We start from the raw sequence: 26,647 nt of genomic DNA, 5'->3' as shown, positions 1-26,647 counted from the left end.
CACCCTGATAGTGCCAGGCTGGCACTGCCTGGGTAGGTCAGCACAGAGCATAGTGGTTAGCACTGTGGCTTCACTGTCTGTGCGGAGTCTGCACGTTCTCCCCGTGTCTGCGTCGGTTTCCTCCGGGTTCTCTGGTTTCCTCCCACATTCCAAAGATGTGCCGGTTAGGTGGATTGGCCATGCCAAATTGCCCTTAGTGTTCAAAAAGGTTAGGCGGGGTTATTAAGTTAGGGGGATTGGGTGGAAGTAAGGACTAAGTGGGTCGGTGCAGACTCTATAGGCCGAATGGCCTTCTTCTGCACTCTATGTTCTATGTTCTACCCTGACCAGTCCCCGGCCACCCGGGGAGGTTCCAAGGGCCTATGAAACTCCCCCAAGATGCCATCACATCTGGTCCATGCTTGTGGAAACCAGTGCTAATCAGTGCCGAGTTGAGGCCTGGCAGGCGAGGTTATTGACTCCTGGACATCGATGAATGCGGCATCAGGAGAATTAAATGAGTCATTAAATATAATTATCTGGGTCGCGGCCATTGTGGCGTAATTCAGATCACACCCGGCGTAGAGTCAGGTGACTCGAAATTTGCCTGGCGCCCCAATTTGGGACTCTCTTGGTATCCATCCATTCTGCCTGGTTCTGTTCCAGGCGCAACACGGTGGCCGAATCATGCCTCATATTTCGGAACAAAAACAATTGAAAGGATTTCCGTTTAATTGCCAATCTATGGCGACATACCTTGATGTTCAGGTGCACGGAGGTGGGATGTGTATTATTACAGGAGTCAATAGGCCTTGATATAGTGGAAGTTGAGTTTGAGTCAGCACTTCTCAATGTGTGGTGGAGATGAGGTAACGGCTTGGGTCCAGAACAGTTAGCTTACTGTGTATTGCAGCAGCTGAGTTCACCTTGAGCACAGGTCGGTAGTAACATCAAAAGTTAACCGTTACATGTTGAGACTAATTTTTGGACTGCCTGAGAAATTGTCAGGTGACCTACATGTTGTATATTCAGTATTACTGCAAAGATAAATTGTTGCATAGGCCTCAGCACATTTTAGCAACAGCAGATCCTTTTGAAACATTTTTGAATTCAATATGAAAGGACTCTTCTATGGTTTGTGTGCCTTTCATTGTCCGGGTTTTGTTCTAGACTCATGACTTACACTATAGTTTATAACTTAGGTTTTATTTTCGATCATGACCATTTCATTATTTGTGAAACATTTATGCTCATCTATTCTTATTTTCTCTCGCACCCTTTTCTAAACACCTTAGTTAAAGTTTTAGAATCAACATTAATAAACAGGATAAGCCTTTAATTCTTCTCTTCCTCTGGGCTTCCTATCGCCTTATTATTAAGGGTCACTAATGGAGCAACTAATTACTTCTCTTCCAACATTTCTCTGAACTCTTGCCTTCCCGCTTTCAAATTATCCCAGTATTTCTAAAAATAATGCCTGCAGCCCACTGAGTTCCTGGAATTTTTTTCTTCTATCAAAGACTGAAGAGGTTATCTCAATCTCGATCTCTCCCAAAGAGCCATTAAAATGTTCCTTCTCTGCTTCCGAAAGTATTTAATGGAGAAAATATCCCATGGCCCTTTAATATGAAGGACAGTGGGGGTGGGAAGAAGCAAGCATGAATTGGCAGAAAATTAAGTGCAGAAAAACAAAGAGACGGGGTCAGGAAGTTTTGAGGAGACTTGTGAAGATGTGGAGAAAGTAACGCAAGTGAAATGGGGACAGGATGACAATTGCAGAACGGATGGTTGAAGGCTGTGCTCCCAATTGTGGAGCAGAGGATGAGGGAGTTGGAGATAAAAGGCTCGATTCAACTAAATGGGAACAAAGTCCCATAGGGAGTGCGTTGAGCTGCTTATTTCCCAGTGCTCTCAGCGCCGAGAAACACATGACTATACAACGCAAGTCGCGTTGTATAAGGGGCCTCAGCTGCACATAGCCCCGTTTTGTACACTGGGGAGCTGCACTCATTGTAACTCCCTGGTGTAGTGAGAGATTGGGATGCCATTTTTAAACAGCATCCTGCTGTCCGTTGCCCCCTGAAGAGATCCCCGACTGTCCCCAGCCCAAACACCCCTACCCCCTCCCCACACCCCCAACACCCACGCAGGGCACTTCGGGCCATATCACACGTGCACATAAAATACTAGCTAGGCACCTTGGCAGTGCCAGACTGGTACCAGGTGCCAGGGTGACACAAACAGTGCCAGGGCACCACACTGCCCAGAAGGCATGCAGCTGGGGGCCTCCGATACCCTGGGTGATCCCATTAGTACCATTCCATCTAGTCCCCACCTAAACAGTGTTCTCGGAGGTGAAGGGGATGAATACCAAAGCCTCAGGTACCTCAGGAATCTGCACATTAAAGTGAGGCTAACTGTCTTGCTCTGATGTGCAGTTTTTCCAAAAAGTGATCCTGCCCATAATGGATGGGATTTACATCGCCGCGTCTGGCAAGATCATATTGAATCTCGCAAGGTGTTGCGAGCTGGGTAGATCCTGGAAGTGGGGTTTCCTGGCTTTTATGGGCCATGCTGCGCTGCGGCGATCTGCTTTTCAGATGCAGCGTGGCTGTTTGATCGCGGCCAAAGATACAGGAGGTGAAATTGGTCACTTGCTGGTAATGCAGAACGTGCGATATCGAATCAGCATGCGGTTTTACACCTTGCCCAATTTTCTTTTCCGTTGACTTCAAAGTAAAAAGGGAGGTTAATTGGCTATTGCCCGTTTTGCACAGCCACTGTAGGGCAATTTAATCCACGCACAGTCATTGGTGCACATTGGAGCATGGGTTTGAGGAAGGTTAAAGTGGTGGGATTGTAAGTTTTGAGAAGCAGGAAATCAACCTGCACCCTTTCCCATGTGGCCAGCATCAGTTGCTCACTGGCTAAACCTACTGGACCACAAGGAAGGACGCAAAAAACATTCCCTGAAAACGTACTGTATATGGTTCCGCAGGTGTCAGCAGCTCCATCGTTCTCGGAGAGCCTTAACAACCTAGTTGGTTTGTGAAATGATTACAGTCAAACATGGTGCGTGTTTATCTTCTATCTGTTATCACTGGATAGCAATCAGGAGTGGGGAAACCCAGTTCATTCCCACCCTCTCCATCAGTCAGTCACCAGTCCAGGAACACACCATTTGTAGCAAAGTCTTGTCTCTGCCCACTGGCAGCAATCAGTTGACTCAAGATTGGCCAGAGATAAGATGAATAACTTCAAAACTCCCAGCTTCCTCCTTTAATTATTAATGAGATTTTTTATACTTTTAAAACCTCAGGCCAACTTTCAGTAGTACTTATAGTATTTTAAGAGAAAGGCAAAATCCAAATACAGCAATTATTTCCACAAGATATTTATATTTGGGTACACATTAAGAGCAAAAACATGACAAAAAACAACTGCAAAATGACATCTAGAAAAAATAAAGTGCATAAATAATAATTTGGGTATTATGTACAATTACAAAAGACTTCGCTTTCTATCTTGTCTGAAATTCCATTGAGCGGTAGGGTTTCCATGGAGCATGCCGACTTGGGGGTCGTTAAGTGCAATCTCATCAATCTGGTAATTTCTCACTTCATAAAATATTTATAGATTGACAAATTGAAAATATTAACCCAAAGTTTGGAGATTAGAACCTCCTGCGGTCGTTGTTTTATATTCAAAGTCTGCCACGTTCACTCACTCCGCCAGCAAAAGAGAGCACAAAGCCAATTGATAACTCGTGTTGACAACGTAGATGTGTGTGAGAGAGAGAGAGAGAGAATATTTGACAAATCTTTTCACAATCAAAACTGTGTTCTCTGGCGATTTAAATAAACAATCCAAATGCCATGAGACAGAAGCACTTGTTTCAGTTCATTTCCTTTGTCCTTTTTACCGCCAACTGTGGCACTTTTGCAAGAGGTTTATGCCAACTGTTTGATTGCCTGGATCCACTCTGACCTTTCCGCACGGGAGCCAGCTTGTATGTAATAATGCACATCATTTGTGGTTATGATCTTGAAGAGATTGCCTTGAACATTTCCCTTTATCCCTAAAAGATTAAATAATCAAAATGATAAGCATTTATGTCCATTATATTGTTTAAAAAAGCAACTTTTCTTCTGACAGAAAAAAAATGAGGTGAACCTCAAATCTTCATAGCTACCTAACAAGCCACATCTCAGAAGCGATCTATAAATCTCTAAATGAGGAACATCATGAGCACTGGGTGATTTACAGAGACTTGAAAAGGACCAATAATACTCTGGAAGTCCTTTCTATCCTTTTAGTGATGCTCTGTCACTTGTGAAAGGGTATAGCAGACAACCTTCTATTTTCAGGTTCATATTGTGCATGTTGCTCATTACAGCATCTTCCTCAGGTGTGTTGCCTAAGTTAACGTCTCATTTGATAAGTTTGGCTGAGAGCAGCCTCTCCACGTGAGGTAATTATCGGCATACATAAATTCAAAAATAAAGCGTGGTCTTTATTACAGAATTACTAGGATGTTGCCTGGTATGGAGGGAAGGTCTTACGAGGAAAGGCTCAGGGACTTGAGGTTGTTTTCGTTAGAGAGGAGAAGGCTGAGAGGTGACTTAATAGAGACATATAAGATAGTCAGAGGGTTAGATAGGGTGGACAGTGAGAGTCTCTTTCCTCAGAGGGTGATGACCAACATGAGGGGACATAGCTTTAAATTGAGGGGTGGTAGATATAGGACAGATGTCAGAGGCAGTTTCTTTACTCAGAGTAGTAGGGGTGTGGAACGCCCTGCCTGCAACAGTAGTAGACTCGCCAACATTAAGGGCATTTAAGTGGTCACTGGATAGACATATGGATGAAAATGGAATAGTGTAGGTCAGATAGGCTTCAGATGGTTTCACAGGTCGGCGCAACATCGAGGGCCGAAGGGCCCATACTGCGCTGTAATGTTCTATGTTCTAAATGAAATTCATAAGTTGAGTAGTTTGCAATTCTACAACACCTGATAAAACACCTTAAAACAGTTGAAAGCCAGTATAACTTATTGCCAACATTTGTCAGTGAAATAAACTTTATTATTTTTTTGTTTTATTAATTGTTCCCATGATGTTGGTGAAACCAGCAAAGCTTCATTTATTATCCCTTGCTGCCTAAGAAGGTCTTGGTGCACTTTCTTCTTAAGTTGCAATTGTCTAAACAATCAAACATCTTGCTAGGCCGATTCAGAGGCATTTAAGAGTCAACCAGGTAGCACGAGACTGGATCTCTACACCGGCCCCGCCTTCTCAACCTTTCCCCTCACCCGAGGTGCGGTGACCCTCAGGTTAAATCGCCACCAGTCAGCTCTTAAAGGGGAGAGCAGCCTATGGTCCTCCGGGACTGTGGCAACATTTACATCAGAATGGGTCAGAGTTGCAGGACCTGGCCTCTGAAGGAACCAATTGGTTCTTTATGATAATTCAGTAGACTTTTTTCTTCTATTTTGATATCAGCTCAAAAATCACCAAGTTTATAGTAGTTGATTGACCTTTGTTGCTAGTCCATGGCCTCTATTGCTACTCCAGTACCAAAATCACCATATTATTTTATTTTTTTTAGAAAATATTTTATTGAAGCATTTGTAATTTTCACAGTTTAACACATTAACATCTCTTAAACAACCCGTTGGCCGACACATGCAAAAATCCTAAAAAAGAACAATGTCCCCTACTACTCCCTAATACCCGTATACTGAGTTCCCTGTCCTTATCTAACACTGCCATGTGTCCTATTTTCTTCCCCCCCCTTTCCTCCTCCTCCTCCCCCCCCCCCCCCCCCCCTCCCCTTTACTGCTGAAGTTCAATTTTCTTTGAAGAAGTCAATGCCATCTCTGGGCGAACCCCTGAATTGATCCTGTCAAGGTGAACTTGATTTTTTTTCCAGGCTGTGAAACCCTGCCATATCGCTGACCCACACACCTGACTTCGGGGTCTCAGAGTCCCTCCATCCCAGCAAAAATCAGTCTCCGGGCCACCAGGGAGGAGAAGGCCAGGACATCGGCCTCCCTCCCCCCCCCCCCCCCCTTGGCCCCCGGATCATCCGATACCCCAAATACTGCCAGTTCTGGACTCGGAGTTACCCTCCCTTCCAGGACTTAACGTCCGCAAATCCCTGCCAGAATCCCCTCAACTTCGGACTTGCCCAGAACATATGTACATGATTAGCCGGGCTACCTCCACACCGCCCACATCTGCCCGCCATCTCGTCAAAGAACCTGCTCATGCGGGCTACCGTCATGTGGGCCCTGTGGACCATTTTGAACTGGATCAGGCCAAGTCTGGCACAGGATGAGGATGAAATGACTCTCTTCAAGGCTTTTTCCCACTTTTCCATTTCCAGCTCTCCTCCCAGCTCCTCTTCCCACTTCCACTTTACCTTCCTGATCGGGGTCCCCTCCCACTCCAACTCCTTGTATATCTCCAAAATCCTCCCCTCGCCAACCCCAGTTTTTGACATCACCTTATCCTGTAGTCCCCTCAGGGGGAGGCGAAGAAAGCTTGGAACTTGCCTTCGTATAAGGTCCCGGACCTGAAGGTATCGAAACCCATTCCTGCCTTTAAGATCGGAAAGCCCTCTTCGATAAATAAATCCCCAAATCTTGCGATCCCTGCCTGCTGCCACCTCCTGAAGCCCCCATCCAGCCTGCCCAGGACAAACCGGTGATTGTTACAAATCAGAGACCACACTGACCACTCCAATCCCATATGCTGCCTCCATTGCCCCCACACCCTTAGGGTTGCCACCACCACAGGGCTTGTAGAGTACCAAGCCGCGAGAACGGCAAGGGCGTTGTTAGTAAAGCTTCCAAACTCGTACCCTTGCAGGATGCCGTTTCCACTCGTCCCAGGCCGACCCCTCCCCCACTACCCACTTCTTGTCCATCAATATGTTGGCCGACCAGTAATAATTAATAAAGCTCAGGAGGGCCAGGCTGCCCTCTCCGCGACCCCGTTCCAGGAGTGCCCTCTTTACTCTCGGGGTTTTCCCCGCCCACACAAAACCTGTAATCGCCACATTCATATTATTGTACTTTAAGCGTCTCATGAATGTTGCCCAACATTTCACTGGTTAATTTGCTTAACTAATCCCTCTATCTTCACCTGTTCTAATATTGGGAAATCAAGTCTCACCTGGTGCGATTCCATTGTCTTCCAAAGCAGAAACCAAGCAGCCGCGAAGTGACAACCCACCAACAGGCTGATTATTTTTTTCCTAATAATGCAAAGCAGTTATTTCAGGTCAGTTGAGAAAAACACATTCATGATTTACTCAAAATAAATGTTTGGAAATGTTAGACATGCCAGCAGCGCAGACTAACTGCAACTTAAACAGGAATCTTTATTTTGAATATTCCATATTTTTGTCTTTCTATGGGCCACACTTCACAGCTAAACTTACACTGAGGAATTTGATTACAGCAGAGTGCATTCTGCTTCCCCATCTCTCTTGGCTGGTTTTGCATGATCCCATAGTCAAAGAGGACCCAAGCTATCAACCTTGCAGTGGATGGCCGATGCAGGGTGTCTCTCTGCTTTCGCCTTTTTCCTGCAGTTCACACTGCACCACCATTGTGCCAACAAATGCTAAATACTTGTAGGTGTCATCTTCCATGCCACAATGGACTTTGTTTTGCTCTTACAACATGTCTTTTACATGAGATAAGGTATCACAGTTCATCACGAGAAGCGGTGGAAAGGATTTTAAGTGAGAGACTAGAGATCCAAGATCAGCCTCCTTATGAGGCATTAGGTAAGACCTATCTAGTAAAGAAGGTGGGAGTAGCCTCATAACTTTGAACCCCCAAAGACATTACCTCCATAGTGTGGCACTCCCTCAGATGCAGTACTGGAGTGTCAGTTTAGATCTGTGTTCAAGTCTCTGCATTGGCCCATTAATACAGAACCTTCTGATTCAGAGGAACGAATGTTACCCAGTGAGCTACAGCTGTGTGACAGCTTTAAATATTATAAATATACAATACACAGTCAATTCAGGCTGGAGGATGCCTTTTGACTATATTTCAGTGTTCATGAGAAAATGTTCACATGATATTCCTTTGTTTACTATTTTTAACAGACCCATTAAACCAGCTTGAGTAATTTAGATGTGGTTGAGATCAGGATATGTGCTAAACACTTCAGACTTAATTAGTAAAAAGGTATCAGAGCATTAACAAAAAAAAAAAAAATGATGGAAGTACTCCGCAGGTCAGGCAGCATCGGTGGAGAGAGAAACAGAATTAACATTTCAGGTCAAATGAACTTTCATCAGAACTCTGATGGCTTGACTTGCTGAGCATTATCGGCAATTTTTTTTTGTTTTATTTCAGATTTCTAACATCCACAATATTTTGCTTTTTTGGAGAGGAGTCGAGGCAGATACCTCACTCTGCTACGAGAACCCCTCCACCTCACTCTGCTACGAGAACCCCTCCAGCGACTGATCTTGAAGCAGCATGGCAGAAAATAAAAGCAATAGACACATTCACACATAAAACTGAAGTTGAAATGGACAACACCAACCTTGCAGGGATCATAGTAGTGCAAGTGTGAAGGCTCGGACCTCAGAACAAATCTTCTCACTTTCCAATTCTTCCTTTTGTGCCCCTGATCGCAAAACAAAATTCACCATGTTTAGGATCTCGGAATTCAGAAAGATTAAAGTTTCACAAAGATAATATTTTCCTAAACATTTACATGGAAATTGACATTCAGCAGAGTCTCTGGGCTTCTCGCATTGTAAAGCAGCTCTTAGAATGCACTATGATACATTAAATTGGTCTTGAGCACAATACAGGCCAAAGCTGGGCAGTATTTTACAACATGGAATATAAAACCATTTAGTCTGGCAGAAACACTGACTCTTCAATGGGTTACGGGTATAGGGTGGATACGTGGGTTTGAGTAGGGTGATCATTTGCTCGGCACAACATCGAGGGCTGAAGGGCCTGTTCTGTGCTGTACTGTTCTATGTTCAGTGTTTCATGATAATATTTGACTTCATAATACATTGACAAAAATTCACTTACACAACAACTGGAAAAACTGGCCTATGTTCTAAAGTGAGCTAGCTCATTCACAATACCATTGGACCATGAGTATATTCAAAGCAGCCTTATGAATAATTGTGTTAACAATTATGGAAAAGAACATATAATTAGTTCTCAAAATAGCCAGTGCAATGGTAATAAGTGAAAATGTGCACAAATCCGTCACCATTCCCTTTAGTTCCAATCTACATAAACAAGATGGAAAATCCAGGCCAAAGTTTTGAAGTGATGAATTTGTTTTTTTCTGACAAAATAAAAAAGCCAAATCTACTATTTGCAAACTTTGGGCTGGATTTTTGTGGTCCCATGAGGTGAGTAGGCTGGGATAATAATGGGCAGGAGCACCTGGATGACGCTCCAAACTTTTCCCACCACCTGGGAAGTTAGGGAACATAATTGGCTCCTGCACCACAGAACTAGGAAGCCAATTATGATGATTAAGGCCTCAATTATGGGGTAACTTTGAGGCCCCACCCAGTGGTATTTTGCTGACTGCACACTGGCCACTCCCAGCCATATGCAGGAGTTGACATCACATTCAAGTCAGTCCCCTGTTGAGGGCAGCACGGTGGCCTAGTGGTTAGCACAGCTGCCTCACGGCGCTGAGATCCCAGGTCTGATCCCGGCTCTGGGTCACTGTCCGTGTGGAGTTTGCACATTCTCTCCATGTCTGCGTGGGTTTCGCCCCCATAACCGAAAAATATGCTGAGTAGGTGGATTGGCCACACTAAATTGCCCCTTAATTGGAAAAAAATAATTGGGTAATCTAAATTTAGGAAAAAAAAGTCAGTCGCCTACAGCAGGTTGGGGTGGGGCATCAGAGCTGGAAGATCCTTACCCCAAAGAGGGGGCCGACGACATGGAAGGCCACACCCAAGGCCCAAAATAAACCACCGTGTTGAGACACCCTCGCAATCCCTGCCCTGCCTCAGCAGGGCTCACCTCTACTCATGTGGCTGCCGAGGCTCCACAGCTGCTGGCTCTCTGATTGGACTGGCAGTGTTGAGATCCCATCCGGCTTCTCTAATAGGATAGTGAATGCAGAGGTAGCCAATAAAGAGGCGGCCTCCAGCAAGATAGTGCGTGCACTTCCAGCAAGTGCCAACCTGGCAACCCTATTTGGCATCAATACCTAAATACCCCCGGCCCTTTATTTCCCCTTCTGACTCCCCCGTCCACACCCCATGTTCCAATTTAGTTTCCTTTCCCAGCTATGAAGACAGTGGGACAATCGTGTATACTGGACAAAATCGGATTAGAACCCCCATATAAAACCCTCCCAATTATTGTTTGAACTAATGTCATTTGAAATGAAGAGCAGGGGAGATACAGGGGCAGCTGATTTGCCAATTTACGTCATCACCCAAAATTAAACTACTGCCACTGAATTGCTGGGAAATTATACCAGGGTGTCCGTTTATCTCTCGTACAGAGTTCAAACCGCCATTCGTCATATATGACGAGGTTGTACAACCAGACCTGATCCTTTAACTGACATCTACACAGTCACACTTTCCATCAGGTCAACCTTTCCTTGAGGCAGATAACTTGGCACAGGCCAGATCTTGAACACTATCCATTCAGGCCCGTCATACTCCTGTTAACAAATTCACTTTATAGAATTTACAGTACAGAAGAAGGCCATTCGGCCCATCGAGTCTGCACCAGCTCTTGGAAAGAGCACCCTACCTAGGCCCACATCTCCACCCTATCCCCATAACCCAGTAACCCCACCCAACCCTAAGGGCAATTTTGGACACCAAGAGCAATTTATCATGGCCAATCCACCTCCCCTGCACATCTTTGGACTGTGCGAGGAAACCGGAGCACCCGGAGGAAACCCACGCACACACGGGAAGAACGTGCAGACTCCGCACAGCCAGTGACCCAAGCCGGGAATTGAACCTGGGACCCTGGAGCAATTGTGCTAACCACTATGCTACCATGCTGCATCATTAAATAATAATAAATCTTTATTATTGTCACAAGTAGGCTAACATTAACACTGCAATGAAGTTACTGTGAAAAACTACATCAATCAATATATTTTAAAAATTCATTTGTAGGATTTGGCTAGGCCTCCATTTATTGCCCATCCCCAATTGCCCTTGAGAAGGTAATGGTGAGCCATCTTCTTGAACCACTGCAGTCCATGTAGTGTAGGCATAAATTGTAAACAATTGTAAAGCAGCTTTTTTGTTGTTCTTCCAACACAGGGCTCAGCATAATTAAATTAATTACAGAATATTCACATTTCAAGTTAAATGAATTGCAAAGATTAGGACCCAGATTACCTGCTTCATCAAAAACCCTTGCTTCACAATCTTGCCACTCAGTTCTATGAGAGGTATTTCTATATCGTCATTTGAATTGTCAGTCTTCCTCTCATTTTTTGCCTACAGAAAATACAGAATGCACGAGTTAACTTATAGCTTCCCGTCCTTCAGCCTCCACCCTCATGACTGGGACGGGTGTTTTAAAATATCACTGGTTTCCTCTTTAGGAGGCCCAACGTGACGTCAGCACCTAATGGGGCAGGTGGGGGGTTAACAACGACATGAAGCAGGTGTCAAGTATTGTGCTGTTGAACTCTGTTGGTGCAATCACTGGTACATTTGCTTTAGACAACAATTTGCTGTGACAATGTGTCTACCAGATTTTCAAAAATATAATACAAGGATAAGTTGTTTCCATCAGCAGCCAAAGGTTAAAGCTTTAAAATAATTGGCAAAAGAGCAAGAGGCGAAAGTGAGGAGACATTTATTTTATACAGCAGGTTGTAAACTGGAATGTGCTGCCTGAAAGGTTGGTGGGGGCAGATTCTATTGACAGTTTAAAAAAATAGTTGGATATAAGTTTTTTTTTAAAAACCTTCTGTGGGGAGGGGCAGGGCAAGGTGAGTAAAGGACTGTGGCTGAGTGATAATTCTTTCAAAGAGTTGTCACAGGTACATTGGGCCGAATGGCCTTCTCTGTATGATTTAACGATCTCCATCTGCACAAACACCACACAGACACATCAAGATGTTCTTCTCCACATCACCAGGTTCAATAATTTACATTCATTAAGATTAACTTGGAACCCACAATTCCAAATCAAAGATCAACAACAAAAAAATTAGCAAAGTTTTGGGAAGTAAAGCAGAAACAAAACTTTTGGGATTATTAGAAGCGACTGCACACCACCGTCGATCCTGCCATACTTAGACAGGAATGCCCTGTTTCCTCTAGTAGAGAGGCCAATTACCAGGGGGCACATACTGAAGGTCATTGGTGGAAGGATTAGAGGGGACAGGAGGAAAAACCTCTTCACCCAGACAGTAGTGAGAGTCTGGAATTTGCTGTCTGGTTTGGTGGTTGAGGCAGAAACTCTCAACTCGTTTAAAAAAAGGTGCCTGGATCTGCACCTAAAGTTTGCTGTAATCTACAAAGCCATGGACAAGTTGTTGGAAGGTGGGAATAGAATGGGCAGCTAGTTTCTCATTGTTTCTTTTTCACCGGCACAGGCACGTCAAGCTGGATGCCACTTTCTGTGCCATAACAGTTCTACGAGTCTAATTATGAATATCATTCTGCTGCCAGTTCCGAATAAGTCAGAAGGAGTTGCATTAACTCTTCTCACTCCACAAATGCTGCCAGCACTCTGTTTTTATTTCAGATTCCCAGCATCTGCAGTATTTTGCTTTTACTATGAATATGTTTTTAAAAAATTAATTTACGGGTCTTGGGTTTCGCTGGCGAGGCCAGCATTTGTTGCCCTTCCCTATTGTCTGAACGTAGCGGTTTGCTCGGCTATTTCAGGGGGCAGTTAAGAGTCAACCACATTGCTGTGGGTCTGGAATCACATGTAGGCCGACCAGGTAAGGATGGCAGATTTTCCCCTCCTGAAGGATGTTCGTGAAGTTGCTGGGTTTTTAAAGACAATCTGGTATTTTTGTAATCATCAATAATGTGACATATTTTATTCCCTATTTATTTATTACAATAATTGAATTAAATTCCCCAAGTTGCTGTGGTGGGATTTGAACCCGTGCCTCTGGAGCATTAGCCCAGGCCTCTAGATAACTAGTTCAGTAACATTACCTTGATGCTCGCCATCCCCTCAGTTGGCCAGAAGCAAAAAGAAAGTATAACGATAGGATGCTTATTATGGTATAAACAAAAACCCTAAGCAGAGCCCTGTGCCAGGCTAGGGGAGATGTCATGGAGGTGGAGGATGTTCTGTAAGGACAGCCATTGATGTCACAGAGCCATGGGGGGGTGGGGGAGGGGGGGGTGGTTGGGGTAATGTTAATATAGCAGAAGAGATAAAGGACATAATTCTCTCAGGTTGCTAGCAGCAATGCCTGGATAGTCACATCCCACTCCAGGAGACTCCAGGGCTATCCTAATTTGGATGGTGGTACTGGAACTATGGTCCAGTAAAGAATAAACACCTTCAGAAGAGGAGAAAATGAATAAGGCGAAAAGGTAAAGAGCAATACTGTGCACTACTGGTGACTTACAAAACAATAAAGGGCTGTAGAATCATCGAGGAACACTTCTGTGCCAGCCATATTCCATGTAGCTTTTGTACTTTTATCTCCAACTGGTATAATGAAATCATCTTCAGTTAGGAGGGAGGCTATCGTGACACCATCTGAACGGAGTTGGACAACATTTCTGGACACCAGCCAGTCAATCACAGTAGCACCTTTAAACCGAAGAATAAAGACATTAAATAATTATCTCCATTCACTGAGAATTGGTTGAGAGATTGACGGAACACATACTATTCAGTGGAGAGTCAGAGCTCCCCAAACCTGCAGGCCCATTATCTAAATAGATAATCTGTAAAATCGTGGTTTTGCGCCACAGTGCTAAATTACATACGGTTTTCATTTTTGCTACGTTTTAAAAGACAGGATAATAGTTTTACTATTGACACATTTTTAAAAGGTAGCAAATATGTATTTAAATCTTTATTAAACTGAATCACAGTGCCAAAACTGAAGTACAGTGAAGTCTTGATATCACAAGCTTATTGATAACTTTCACATCTGATATGATGTATACATATAAAAGGTTATTAATATCAATTGGAATTAGACATTCCTTTTAAAATGGTTTTATGTCCCTGTTCCTTCTCGTCGTGCTATCTTACTAAGTAAACATTTACATTAACTGAAAGGGACCAGGATGCAGATACCTAAAAAAAACTATATCTTTTTCCACTTGTTCCTTGGGCTTTTCTTTGGACTTGTTCAGTAAGCAATCTTATCAAGCATCAGTTCCCACCCGAAAACAAACATTACGAACTTGGTATATCAGAAGTTAAAGCAGTGAATTAGCCAGTTGATTAGTCACACTAGAATCATAACAGAAGAATTACATAGAGGCACTGGAGGACACCTGGACCCTAATATTTTAGTGACGGCCAATTTCAGCTCCGCTGTCAGGAATCTTGTCCCAAAGGAGAAAGAGAAAGAAACAAATTTCACCAAGTTTATGTTTTCAATATTCCTGATTGTAATCTCCTTCCCCACCCGGGCCCGCCACCTCCCTCGCTGAACCAATTCACATTGATTTTCACGCAAGGTTTATCCTCTTTCCTAATAAACAAAACTTATTTTTCACATTGATTTCAATAGGATTTTACATTTTTTGGTTTCCCAAAAACCCATGTGTGCTCTAGTTTCTGAAATACAATATAGAATATAAGAAGGAGACCATTCAGCCCATCAAGCCTGCAGTGACCCTCTGAAAGAGCACCCACCCAGGCCCCGCCCAATCCCACCTAACCTTGGAACACAGTGGCAATTTAACATGGCTTATCCACCGAACTTTTAAAAATATATATTTTTATTCTCCTTTCCATGCTCCTGAACGTCTTAATGTGATGGCCAATGGTTCAATCGCAAGTGCAAACAGCAGGGGGGGACATAGGACATCCCTGTCTTGTTCCACGGTGGAGAAAATAGTATCTCGAGCTGATGTTGTTTGTGCGGACACTCGCCTTCGGCTCCTTGTATAATAGCTTTATCCAGTTCACAAATCTTGGTCCAATCCCAAACCGCTCCAGAACTGCCATCAAGTACCCCCATTCTACCCGGTCAAACGCCTTCTCAGGATCCAATGCCACAACCACCTCTTGTTTCCTTCCCTTCCGCCGGTGCCATAACGACGTTCAAAACCCTCCTAATGTTCAAAAAAAGCTGCCTCCCTCTCTCGAACCCCGTCTGATCCTCACCTATCATCTTCGGGAGGCACTCCTCCAGCCTACCCACCAGTACCTTCGCCAATACTTTTGCGTCCACATTCAGAAGTGATATGGGCCTATACGATCCACACTCCGTTGGATCCTTATTTTTTTTAGCAACAGTGAAATCGATGCCTGCCCCAGGCTTTGTGGCAACACCCCCTTCACTATCGCCTCTTCAAACATCCCCACCATCAGGGGTGCCAACTTATCCTTGAATTTTGTTACATGTAAGTTAGGTGGATAAGAATATTATCTTTGGACTGTGGAAAGAAACCGGAGGACCTGGGAGAAACCCATGTAGACATGGAGAGAACATGCAGACTCCGCACAGGTAGTCACCCAAGGTTGGAATTGAATCCGGGTACCTGGTGCTGTGAGGCAACATTTAGAGAGACGATGCTGATTTTTTTCAACTGTTAAAATTATTTGTTTTCTCTGACTTCTGACAAACTTCAGACTTTTCTAACCTGTATTTTAGGAACAAAAGAATGAAAGAACGGGAGAAGATTGGAGAGCCCCTGGGCCCTATTCTGCCATTCATTAATATCATGGCAGATCCATGACCGAAATCCATGGACCCTCTTTTAACCACCATTGAAAGATTCAAAACAAAACCCCATGCATTTCCATAAAATCTTTTTCCAACAATAGAAACTAAATTCACAGAACTGTAGTTGCTACAAAAGGTAACTTACTGTACCTTCCTGAACATAGTTGCATTCCTTATCTACATTGGGAGATTACAGTTCCCTATTTATTCATCTTATCTATATTAAGAAAATGTTTGCTTTCATAAATATGAACTCCTTCACATTGTGACATTAGTTTTAATTTTAAATCAGTCAAGATTTTTAAATCTAAGTTTGTTCCTTTGCAGGTATAATAGAAGTCAAAGTGTATTGGTGATTTTATATAAATCCTTAGTAGGATCCCAGCTGGGGTATGGTGTGCAATTTTGAATTCTAGGCTATAGGACAGATATCGTGGGTAATATGGTACAATGCCACCTGCCAAAGTGTAGTGTTCAACTGGGGGTCGGTCAGCTCAATTGGCTGATTCGTGATGCGGAGTGATGCCAACAGTGTGGGTTCAATTCCTGTACCGGCTGAGGTTTTTCATGAATGCCCCACCTCCTCAACTTTGTGCCTTGCCTGAGGTTAAATCACCAACAGTCAGCCCCAAAAGGGGAGAGCAGCATATCAACATCTGGGACTATGGCGACATTTACATTACAATGTACGATATAAGAGTCTGATAACTGATCTATGCTGAATTCGTTAAGCCTGGGTGTGGACTCAGAGGTAAGTAAACAAACACAGAAGCTACTAGACGCTTGGTTGGAAGCAAGGGAATAAACATTTTGGGCTTGAAGCAGAATAAACCTTTTGGCACACTGGGTTGTGAGACTGTAGAATTGATTACTGGGGTTAGTGATTGAAACAATGTCAACATTTAAGCATAGATTAAACAGACGGAATAAATGGGAATGGGAATAAAGGGATAATGAAGAACCAGAGCAGGTAATTGGGATTAGGTTAATGTTATTCTATTTAACCTTGATGTCTCATCTAAAAAAGTTTCTTGTGATTGAATCCTTATGGGAAAGGAAACATCGGCATTGAAGGGTTCAAAATAATCCTTCATATTATTAAACAGAAATGAGCAAGTGCCATTCGAACTGAGGGACACTTGGCAGGTTTGTAGGACATTCAGTTGTAGTGGCGATACTAACCTTCTGGATGAAACAGAAGCACTGTTTGGGGTGGGGGAGGGGGATAATTGGCTAAGATTCCTGCCCTGATAGCCAGTCACTGTAACTGGAAGGTGTACATGTGTTGGGAGGGGTGGGATGGCATGTGGTCAGATGAAGAGAGCATTGGCTTAACTGTGATCCCTCCACAGCCTGTTGATACTCATTGCTAAAAGTATACACATGACGAATGGCCACAGAGGATTGTCTGGAACAATGGCCAGGATTCTCAGAGCCTCTGCGCCGCAATCACGCTCGGCGTGGGGGTGGAGAATGGGGCATCAGACCCACAATCGAGTCAGACATCGGGACGCAAACCTCTGGTGACCAGAGACTCAGCGGCAGTCGCGCGCGCATGGTCGACGCGGCGCCGGTCGGAGGCCATTGAAATAGGCCCCTGCGGCGATCGCCGTGGTCGTCCGGCCGAATTTCCGCCAACGCGGTTCACGTATGGTTCCACCCAGCAGGAGCTCGGCGTCGCGGCTGTGGTGGCCGTCTTTTTTTGGGGGGGGAAATCAGTCTCCGGGCAGGGGGGGCCTCAACGACGGGCAGACCCACGATCGGGGGCCACCGATTGGTGGGTGGGCACGATCTGGGGAGGCCTACCTTCTTCCACGCCGGCCCACTGTGTGGGTCCGCTATGTCGCACAGGGCCGGCGCGGAAGCGCACATGCGCAGACCCGCAGCCTGCAGTGCAGGGCCAGGTATCAGCAGCTGGAGTGACGTGGAGCACTCCTGCGCCATGCTGGCCCTGCTCCTGTGGGCCATGGAATCGCAGGGCCAAGAGGCCCGTTGACGCCGGCGTGAAACACTCTGGTTTTTACGCCATCGTCAACACAGTCGCCATTTTGAAGAATCCCGGCCCATATGTTCCGGCAAGGAGGGAAGAAAATCAGAAAGAATAAAAATAGCGGGTAAAAAAAAAAAAACTTAAGCTTTCTCTGGGGTTCCACAATTCCCTTGCTTACCTGTAAAGCACAGTTTGTAGGTATTCCCATATTCGCCATTTGTCATCTCTTTGATCCCATTGCCGGTTTCTTGCATGTCAATGATTAAGTGACTATAAATTTAAAAAAGGTAGCATTATTTATTTTAGTTATCTATTCATTCTTGGATGTGGGGAGCTGTTGACAAAGCATTTATTGCCCATTCCTAATTTGCCTGAAAATTTCTCCTTGAACTGCTGAAAATAACTTTAATACAAATGAGATCTCGGTCGGCCACTTCAGGGAGATATTAAATATCAATGATATTGATGTGGGCCTGGAGTCACATAGAGACCAGACTGAGTAAGGATAACCTATTGCTTTCCCTGAAGGAATTAGTAAAGCAGTGTTTTTTTTTGACAATCCAATAGATTAAAGGTCATTTTACGGGTACCAGCTTTTGATTTCCAATTTTCTTTTCAAAACTAAATTCAAATTCTCAAGCTTCCTCTGTGAGATTTGAACTCACGTTCTCTGGCGTATTAAGCCAAGTCTTTGCATTACTTGTCCAGCGACTACACAACTGTAGCTAATGTTCCAAGGTAATTAACATTTAATTAGGTTAATTTTAATAGCTGTGATATTAATGTCTGGGTCCTTGATTTTATGGTTGAACTGAATATTAGTGAAAAGCTGTTAAAATAGTAATAGATCAGAATCAATGTGCAATCCAATGTACTGTATTTCCTCCTTACTGAATAACAGAAGGTGGGGATAACATTAAACATCCTACACATAAAAGTATTTGAGACATTAAGCAACAGGTTTATTTTAGGTGACCACCAACAAAGCACTTGCTTTCTCCTTGAACTGCTGAAAATAACTTTAATACACTGGTGTACAGTAATCACGCTCAGCTTCTTCCCCGGTTGTTATGATATAAAGTAGATCATATCAAAGATATATAATTGCCACACTTATACGGTAGAGTTCCCACAAGTCTCTGTATTATGGAGGTCAGCCATGAACATTTTTCAAAACAGGTGCATCAGTAAGGTGCTGCTGTAACTTCACTCTGAAAGATATTGCTTTGATTTTCTCCATGGCTGAGATTGTAGAAGCTCAGAAACCACAGCGATCCTGGGTTTGATCCCTATAATCTCAGCCAGGGTGGTATTAGGTCTGTTGCAATTAACGTTGGGTGTACTAGCTGAGCTGTGATGACCTGGAATACACGACCCAAAATGATAGTGGAAGCAGATTTAATAGTAAATTTTAAAAGAAACTGGATTCATACTGTCAATAAGGGGAAAATTACAGGGCTATGAAAAGCAGGAGAGTGGAGTTGGATAAATGTTTTAAAGAGCCAGCATGGAAACGATGGGACTGAATGGCATTGATCTACAAGATTCTACGGGCGGGATTTTCTGGCCTTTCTGGCCATCCAGATCTTCCAGTCCTCCTGAAGGCAAACCTCCATGGGAGGTGAGAGAGCCATACAAAACACCATAGGCTTCGGAGGGACCGGTAGATCCTGCCGGCCAATGGTGAGCCACCTCCGCTGTGGAAACACACGGCACGTGGGGAAGGGCGGAAAACCCTGGCCTATGATTCTTTAATTCCTATTACAGTGATTCCAGCTGAAAATGTGTAGATATTGGATGAAGACAGGATCATCCTTGGCCATCAGATGCCAAGTGGTTAAGTTGACGTTCTTGGCTTGCACCAATAGGATTGCAGAACTGTCACTCTGTGTAGAACTATAGTCTTGAATAAGTTAACAATCTGCAAACCAGAAACTGAAAATTCTTGGAGGAGAACAAGCAAGACATATTAACAGTAAACTAGAAACATTTACCTGAGGCAGACGTTTGCTGGTATGTCAAAGAGCACAGCTGGAGAGTTTGGTTGCTCTTGGCGATCTGGGTTAGAAGCTCTGATTGTTTTTTCAATGTCTGCAGCCCAGGAATCCCGATGCTCACGGGAAGATGCTTCTAGGAAATGCTCAACGGAATTCTTTGCCTTCAATTTAATCAACAACTGGAAAATAGGTAAAGATACAATTTGCTTCTAAAACTTTTGTTCTCTCTGACAAAATTCTCCTACAATAGAGAGTCTGAACATTTCCCCTGACATTCAGCATTGCCATCACTGAATTCCTCCACTATCAATCTCCTAAGAGTTTCCATTGACCAAAAAGGAAACCAAAAAGGTAACCAAAGATGAGTGCAGTTCCAGCACTCAAAGAAGTTCACTTCTTTTGACATCCATCCACTATCTTAAACATTCACTCCCTCCATCAATGCTCAGTGGCAGCAGTACGTGTACGAGAAACAAGACACACTGCAGCAACAGACAAAGACTTTTTCGACAGCACCTTCCAAAGCTGCAAGCTTGAACAGCCAGAAGGGCAAGGGCAGTAGGCACATGGGAAAATCACCAGTTCCCCTCAGAGTCACACAACATCCTGACTTGGAAATATTTTTCTATTCCTTTACCGGGTCAAGATTTTGGAACTCCCTCCTTAACAGCACCTGATTGCAGCAGTTAATAGACGGCTCATCACCATCTTCAAGGGCAATTAGGAAACATTGCCAAGGTCCCCGCATTTCAGGAATGAATAAAATGGATCCCGAAATGTCCCCAGTTCAAGGGCAATTTGGGGTAGGCAACAAATGCCAGCGAAACCCACATTCCATGAAATATATATTTTTTAAACTGTGTGCTTTGCATTCCTTAAAGCATGGCTTTGAAGGAAAACTCAGTTCTGTTAAGTGCTGTGTAAAACAATGTCATACGGATCAAACAGTTCCAGACTTGATGCCTGCCAATGCTGTTAGCTGCCTCGGTTGAAGGGGTAATAGGGTCACTGCAATGGCCTGAAGTGACCCGATTGTGTTATGGGGAAAGGGAAATCAGTCAGGAATTGTGAAGCTATCGAACAAGAGAGAGAGTATCATAAAGAAATGGTGCAATTGCATCTTCAATTCATTCGTAAAATTGTACAGTTAAAAGAAAGAAATCCATTGGCATAAAGTACAGAAACAATGTTTTAGAATTTTATAAACACCCAAACATGCTTTATAATTTAGGGCAGCATGGTGGCACAGTGGTTAGCCTCACAGCGCCAGGTTCATTTCCGGCCTTGGGTGACTGTGTTCTTCCTTTGTCTGTGTGGGTTGCCTCCGGGTGCTCCAGTTTCCTCCCACAGTCCAAAAATGTGCAGGTTAGGTGGATTGACCATATTAAATTTCCCCTTAAGTGCCCAAAGGTGAGCATATTGGGTGGGGTTGCGGGAATAGGGCACGGGAGTGGGTCTAGTTAGGGTGCTCTTTCAGAGGGTTAGTTCAAACCTGATGGGTTGAATGGCCTCCTTCTGCACTGTATGATTCTATGATTCTATCCTAATTTTATGAACACACAAACATGCTCTATAATTTTATGGACGCACAAACATGCTTTATAATTCTTACCGGCCTGTTTGCATATTCCATGCAGGGGCAGTGAAGAGTACATCCTTCCAGAGAAATGGTACGTCTGGGACGAGCCTCCTTCTTTCCCCCTTCTATTTTATAGTAGTGAATCTTATCCTTGGACAATATGAACCATCGCACTTTCCAGTTGTGAACAATGTGGCCCTGAAATTAAACGCTCATCTTAAAATCCTCTGTAGCGCATACCCTACATAGCAGAATCACCCAGAAATGCCACATGAGACGATTACAGACATTCGCAGACCATATTAATTTTTACACAAGAAAATGTACCTTATCCACATCAGCGCTGAATTTTGATAACCTTGGGACAATTCTTTACTAGTTGAGTATGAGGTGCAGGAGCTCTAAGAAAATGTGGTGACCATATCCTGTCTAAATCTACTATGGTTTTCCGATGTATTAATCATTTCAGTTATCAAATATCAGTAAAACCATGATTTTTAAGTGAACTGTGTGGTGTTTTGATTCTTTAGTCTTGCTAACATGTTTTTATGCAACAGCTTAATTATTTAATTAAAACCTATTAAAATCATTAATTACAGAAAGCTTAACTTGCGTCTGTCGGCGGGGAGGGCGTTAAACAGGAGCAGAGGGACCTGGGTGTATAAATCATTGAAGGTGGCAGGACAGGGCAGGTTGAAAAAATAGTTAATAAATTATACTTAGACCTGAGTTTTATAAATAAAGGAACACAGTACAAAAACATGTAAGAAATAAACCTGCCCTGCCCAGAGCCCGACCATCTAGGGGCCCCTGACTGTCTGGGGGACGCCCCAAAGTACCAATAAGCCTGGTCCACCAGTGCTAACCGGCACTCGCTCAGGGTCCCTGAAGCGCGGGGATTAGATCCCATGCCTTAGGTAACTCCGAAAAGTGCATATTCATGGGAGCCTTACTGCACATTTGATTATGTGAATTAAGGCAGCGCCCATTCGATCGCGATGTCTCGTGAGATCCCGTTAGATCTCGTGAGGTGTAGCGAGCCAGGTAAATCTCGTAAGAGGCCTCTCGCGAGATTTACCGGCGGCGCCACGTCCCAAGTTGGGCATAACATGGCCGCGACCTTGGTCATTTTTCTGGGCCTTGTGAGAGTTTCTCCCCGGTCAAGTCCACACTTAGAAATGTTTCCATCATTGGTGAGCTGAACTCGATGGTGAGACTGGCTCCTCAGAGATCGGAGTACCGTTTTGAAAGGGTGTCCCGATGTCTAAGTAAGCTTGAAGGTCCCACACAACCGTCCAACCATGGGCAATGTAACCCCCCCCCCCCCCCGCTCACATGGGCATTACCCACCACCACTTCCCCAGTGAGAACACCCTGCTATGGGGTCACTGAGGGCACCCCCTTTTCAGGCCTCCCAACGCCCCTTTCAGGTCCCACTGTTCCAGGACACCCACCATTAACCCCCTCCCAAACTTCATAGCCCCTTCGTACCCACCCTTCACCACCACCCCCTCGCCACCCTTCATACTGCCTTTCATGGGCCTGGCTCCCCTCAAGCCAGATCAGCGCCATGCAGGCACCTTGCAGTGGCAGGATGGCAGTGCCAAGTTGCCAGGCTAGCAGTGCCAAAGTGCCCGGGTGCCAGAGGGAGAGCCAGAGGCCACCGTGCCCTGTCCCCAACCACCCAGGTGTCTCCAATGGCCTGGGAGACCCCCATTAGGTGCCATTATGCCTGGTCTACGTTTGTGTGGACCAGTACTAAATGGCATTTGGTCGAGGGAATTAATGGGGAGGCTATTAGTTCCCGGACACATGGAGATTAAGTGCATGAATATTTAAGTCAGCCTAATGACTCATTTAAATATGCGGATCTGAATCTCATGAGATTTAACAGCCTCTTTGTATCACCCAGTTGGGCACGACTAGGCTGGAAAATTGGCCCATCGACTCTATACTCTCCCCACAGATGTTGCTAGACCGGTTGAGTATTTATGCCTTTATTTCAGATTTCCAGCATCTGCAGTGTTTTATTTTTATTCTAATATTTAAATACAGTATTAATTAATCAGGATTTCAAGTTGGACGTGTGATCACTTAATATCAAATAAAAACAAAAAGAAAATACCATGGATTTTGGAACCTGAAATAAAAGCAAAAATGCTTGAAATAAACCAGCAGGCCTGGTGTGCAGAAAGAGAGAGAGAGAGTTATGTTTTTTCTGGTGTGAAGATTACCTTTTGAGTTGGATATGAGTCAATTTCAACTCGTGGGCTGAATGTTACGCCCCTCCCACACTCCTGTGGGTAGGAATTTCCGTTCCTGCTGAAGTCAGTGGACTTTTGAACGACTCACTGCACTTCCCCGCCCAGCCCCAGCTATGACTGGATTATAAAATTCCACCTGTTAATCCTGGGTGCAATTTAGCGGAACAGAATCAGAGTACCGTTTCTGGCTCGTTTAGCAGAGTGTTTCTCGAGGCCTGCAGTGCCGAGATCGACATCGCTATTTAATGGCATTTTGCCATTTTGGCCTGAGCGAGCAACTCCCCGCCAAGGCCACACTTTAACAATCACGTAACACTGGCTGAGCTCACCAGTGCAGGAAGAGTATTCCCGGATTAGGCCGCCATTTTTAAATGCCACTCTGATCTTTTGGACCTCCTCAGCATCTAATGTGGCCTCTGGACCCTCCCCCGCACCCCCAACCTACCTCTTACAGGGTCCTCGATCCCCCCCCCCTCACCCCATCTCTTAAGGGCAAGGGCCCCTGGACCTGATCCCTTGCCCAGGCAACCTGGCACCCAGCAGTGCTCCTGGCAGCCTGGCAGTGCCACCCTGCAAGTGCCAGAGTAGCACTGCCTGGGTGGCAATGTCAGGGTGGCAGTCTGGCAGTGCCAAGTGCCTAGGTGGCAGGAGTGCAAGGGTACCACCCTGTCCTGAGCCCAACCGCCCAGGGTGGCCTGGGAGACCCCACCCAGATGCTGTTGTGCCTAGCCCACATTTGTGGAAACCAGTGCTAAATGACCCCATGGCGAGGTCTCCCAGGAGAAGCCATTAATTTTCGGGCCCCAAGAGAATCTGGTGTAAACATATTTAAATGAGCCTAACAAGGGCAAGAACCAGATCCACCGTCTCGCAAGATTCCATTAAATCTCACGAGGCATTCTGAGCGTCGTGAATCACACAAGATGCCTCTCGTGAGATTCACTGACCTCATCGCGTCACCAAGTCGTCCGTGATGAGGTCATTAAATCATGTCGTCTTTCTCTCGACACCGCTGCTGCAAGACCGGCTCCGATTTTCCAGCACTTTCTGGTTTGGCTTTGTCATATTTAAATGCTAATTGCAGAGCTGGCTGTACATTGAATAGCATTGATTGCATTAAATACGATGAGGTAGGGAGGACATAGAAATGAGAACCAGCAAGTAGCAAAAAAAAAACGACCAACCGACAAAGCACAGAAAATAGAATAGTCAATATTTTTTTCCAAGTTCTTTGCCATCTTGGTTTCTCACTAACTTGAGGATATGGTGCAATGAACTGTTAGTTCTAACATAACTGGGGGAACTGGTCCACTGAACAGATACATTTTGAGAGAAAAATAAATAAATTTTTCTTTCCTTTGACCTTTTACTGTATATTGTGGTGTGAGAGTCAGTCATTCAGATCAAAATGTTCCACAGCTGATCTGTTAGCTTATCTCAGTAGCTGAGAGTACAATTGGCTGGCTATTATCGGCTGGCTATTATCCGGGGGGGGGGGGGGGGGGGGGGGGCAACGGTTGGATTCACTGCTTCAGTTTGGATCTGTTAACTCCAGTTACAAAGCCCCATGTGTTTGGACGTTAGGTAAAGACAAGATCAGGCTTAGCTGCGATTCCTTCCACAGCCAAATATCCACATTGGCATTCTCTCTGTCTTCGCTCATGTGTGAATCACTTGAGCAAGGTTCCTGAGGATGTCTTGCGCCCGTGGAGCTTTGTTCCAGCAGTTTTAACGCCCAAAATAGCGGCAGAGAGAACTCAAGATGGTTGAAGGAAGCCATTCGGTCCATTTTGCCTTGCAATAAATAACAAAGAAGTCCTAATACTGCCCATGTCACCTTTCTTCAATCTTGCTACGCAGAGTGGTAACAGCACCCACATGAAAGATTATCGTCTCTTTCTCCTGAACAAAGGAAGAGAGCTTTTGTATAGCTAAAGCGTTTTTCAAACATAAGCACTTTACTTTCACTCCATCCTGTGATTTAGCATTACAGCTGTTCAAGAAAAAACAAGATCTTGGTATCCTCAGCACCACATCATGGAAACAACAGGAAGATACAAGAGTCTCAGTCAACGGTGGCATTGGAGAGATGCTTAATGAACACAGGAAGAAATATCAGTAGGTGAATGTACACATTTCCTAACCTGCGGATACTTAAATTGTTATGTACGCTTGTATCCAGGGCAAGCAACTGCGGGAACAAACAAATCTAACGATACCACTCGGGGTGGGGGGGGGGTAATGTGAGGAGAATAAGGAATAAGGCCCTCAAAGTATTACAATACTGAAACTTTTCTCAATCTTATCGCGGCACCAATTGCCCATTAGAAACAATCCTGATTTCCACTGATTCACATTTAAAGCTGTCTATTAATGTCAAGCAATACTGGGGAATAATTCACTTTACTGGTTACGACACGCAGTTTATAATGAATAAGATTCTCTTACCCTTTTGACTAAGAATCCTTCCCTTGATACGGCTGTTTCCCCTTGCATGTTGACGGATAAAGGTCCAGATTCTCTCTGTGTTCAACACTAGACTGCTAAAGTTTAAATACCTCCGGAAATGTGTCTGAGGCATGCCGATGAGTCGCCCCGCCCCCTCCACACCTTGGGAGCAGTCAGCATGATTAATTCTGAGTAATGTTTGCCTGCAGGATGTTTAAGCTAGACTAGGTTTTGACCAGCCGGTGTTGTGAATAGAACATGTTTTCAGGTGCCTGTGGAATTCAAGTGGCAAGTAAATAAGGGTCAGAGCCCTTGCCCCAAATATTTATTTTAATTTAGAGTACCCAATTATTTTTTTCTCCAATTAAAGGGCAGCTTAGCGTGGCCAATCTACCTACCCTGCACATCTTTGGGTTGTGGGGTGAGTCCCACGCAAACATGGGGAGAATGTGCGAACTCCACATGGACAGTGACCCGGGCCGGCATCGAACCCAGGTGCTCAG

At 44.5% G+C, this 26,647-nt stretch overlaps 1 protein-coding gene across 2 annotated transcripts; it reads right to left on the bottom strand.

The window, feature by feature from the left end:
* Positions 1-3,357: 3,357 nt before the first annotated feature.
* On the bottom strand, positions 3,358-26,372 carry plek2 (pleckstrin 2). 2 transcript variants are annotated; one of them, XM_038785545.1, is made up of 9 exons: positions 26,145-26,372; positions 21,466-21,630; positions 19,851-20,032; positions 18,035-18,126; positions 13,581-13,768; positions 11,371-11,472; positions 8,550-8,633; positions 7,158-7,239; positions 3,358-4,057 (listed from the first exon to the last, which is right to left on the bottom strand). In XM_038785545.1, the coding sequence occupies exons 1-9, from the start codon at positions 26,190-26,192 to the stop codon at positions 3,930-3,932; spliced, it is 1,071 nt and encodes a 356-aa protein (XP_038641473.1). In that variant the 5' UTR covers positions 26,193-26,372; the 3' UTR covers positions 3,358-3,929. The 2 variants fall into 2 exon arrangements, with proteins under 2 accessions (XP_038641473.1, XP_038641479.1); XM_038785551.1 differs by lacking the exon at positions 26,145-26,372 and adding an exon at positions 21,760-21,862.
* Between the last annotated feature and the right edge of the window lie 275 nt (positions 26,373-26,647).

Source organism: Scyliorhinus canicula, chromosome 2 (genome assembly GCF_902713615.1).
Source record: "Scyliorhinus canicula chromosome 2, sScyCan1.1, whole genome shotgun sequence".
Lineage (NCBI taxonomy): Eukaryota > Metazoa > Chordata > Chondrichthyes > Carcharhiniformes > Scyliorhinidae > Scyliorhinus > Scyliorhinus canicula.
Note: the sequence above shows the minus strand (reverse complement) of the source record. Positions and strands in the feature narration are given on the sequence as shown.

Coding starts and splice junctions, on each gene's coding strand:
- plek2 (XM_038785545.1), bottom strand. CDS start 26,192: ATGCAAGGGGAAACAGCCGTATCAAGGGAAGGATTCTTAGTCAAAAGG. Junction 11,473..13,580: donor CTACAGCCCTTTATTGTTTT/GTAAGTCACCAG, acceptor TATTTTCTGTAG/GCAAAAAATGAGAGGAAGAC. Junction 8,634..11,370: donor AAGGGTTTTTGATGAAGCAG/GTAATCTGGGTC, acceptor TTTTGCGATCAG/GGGCACAAAAGGAAGAATTG.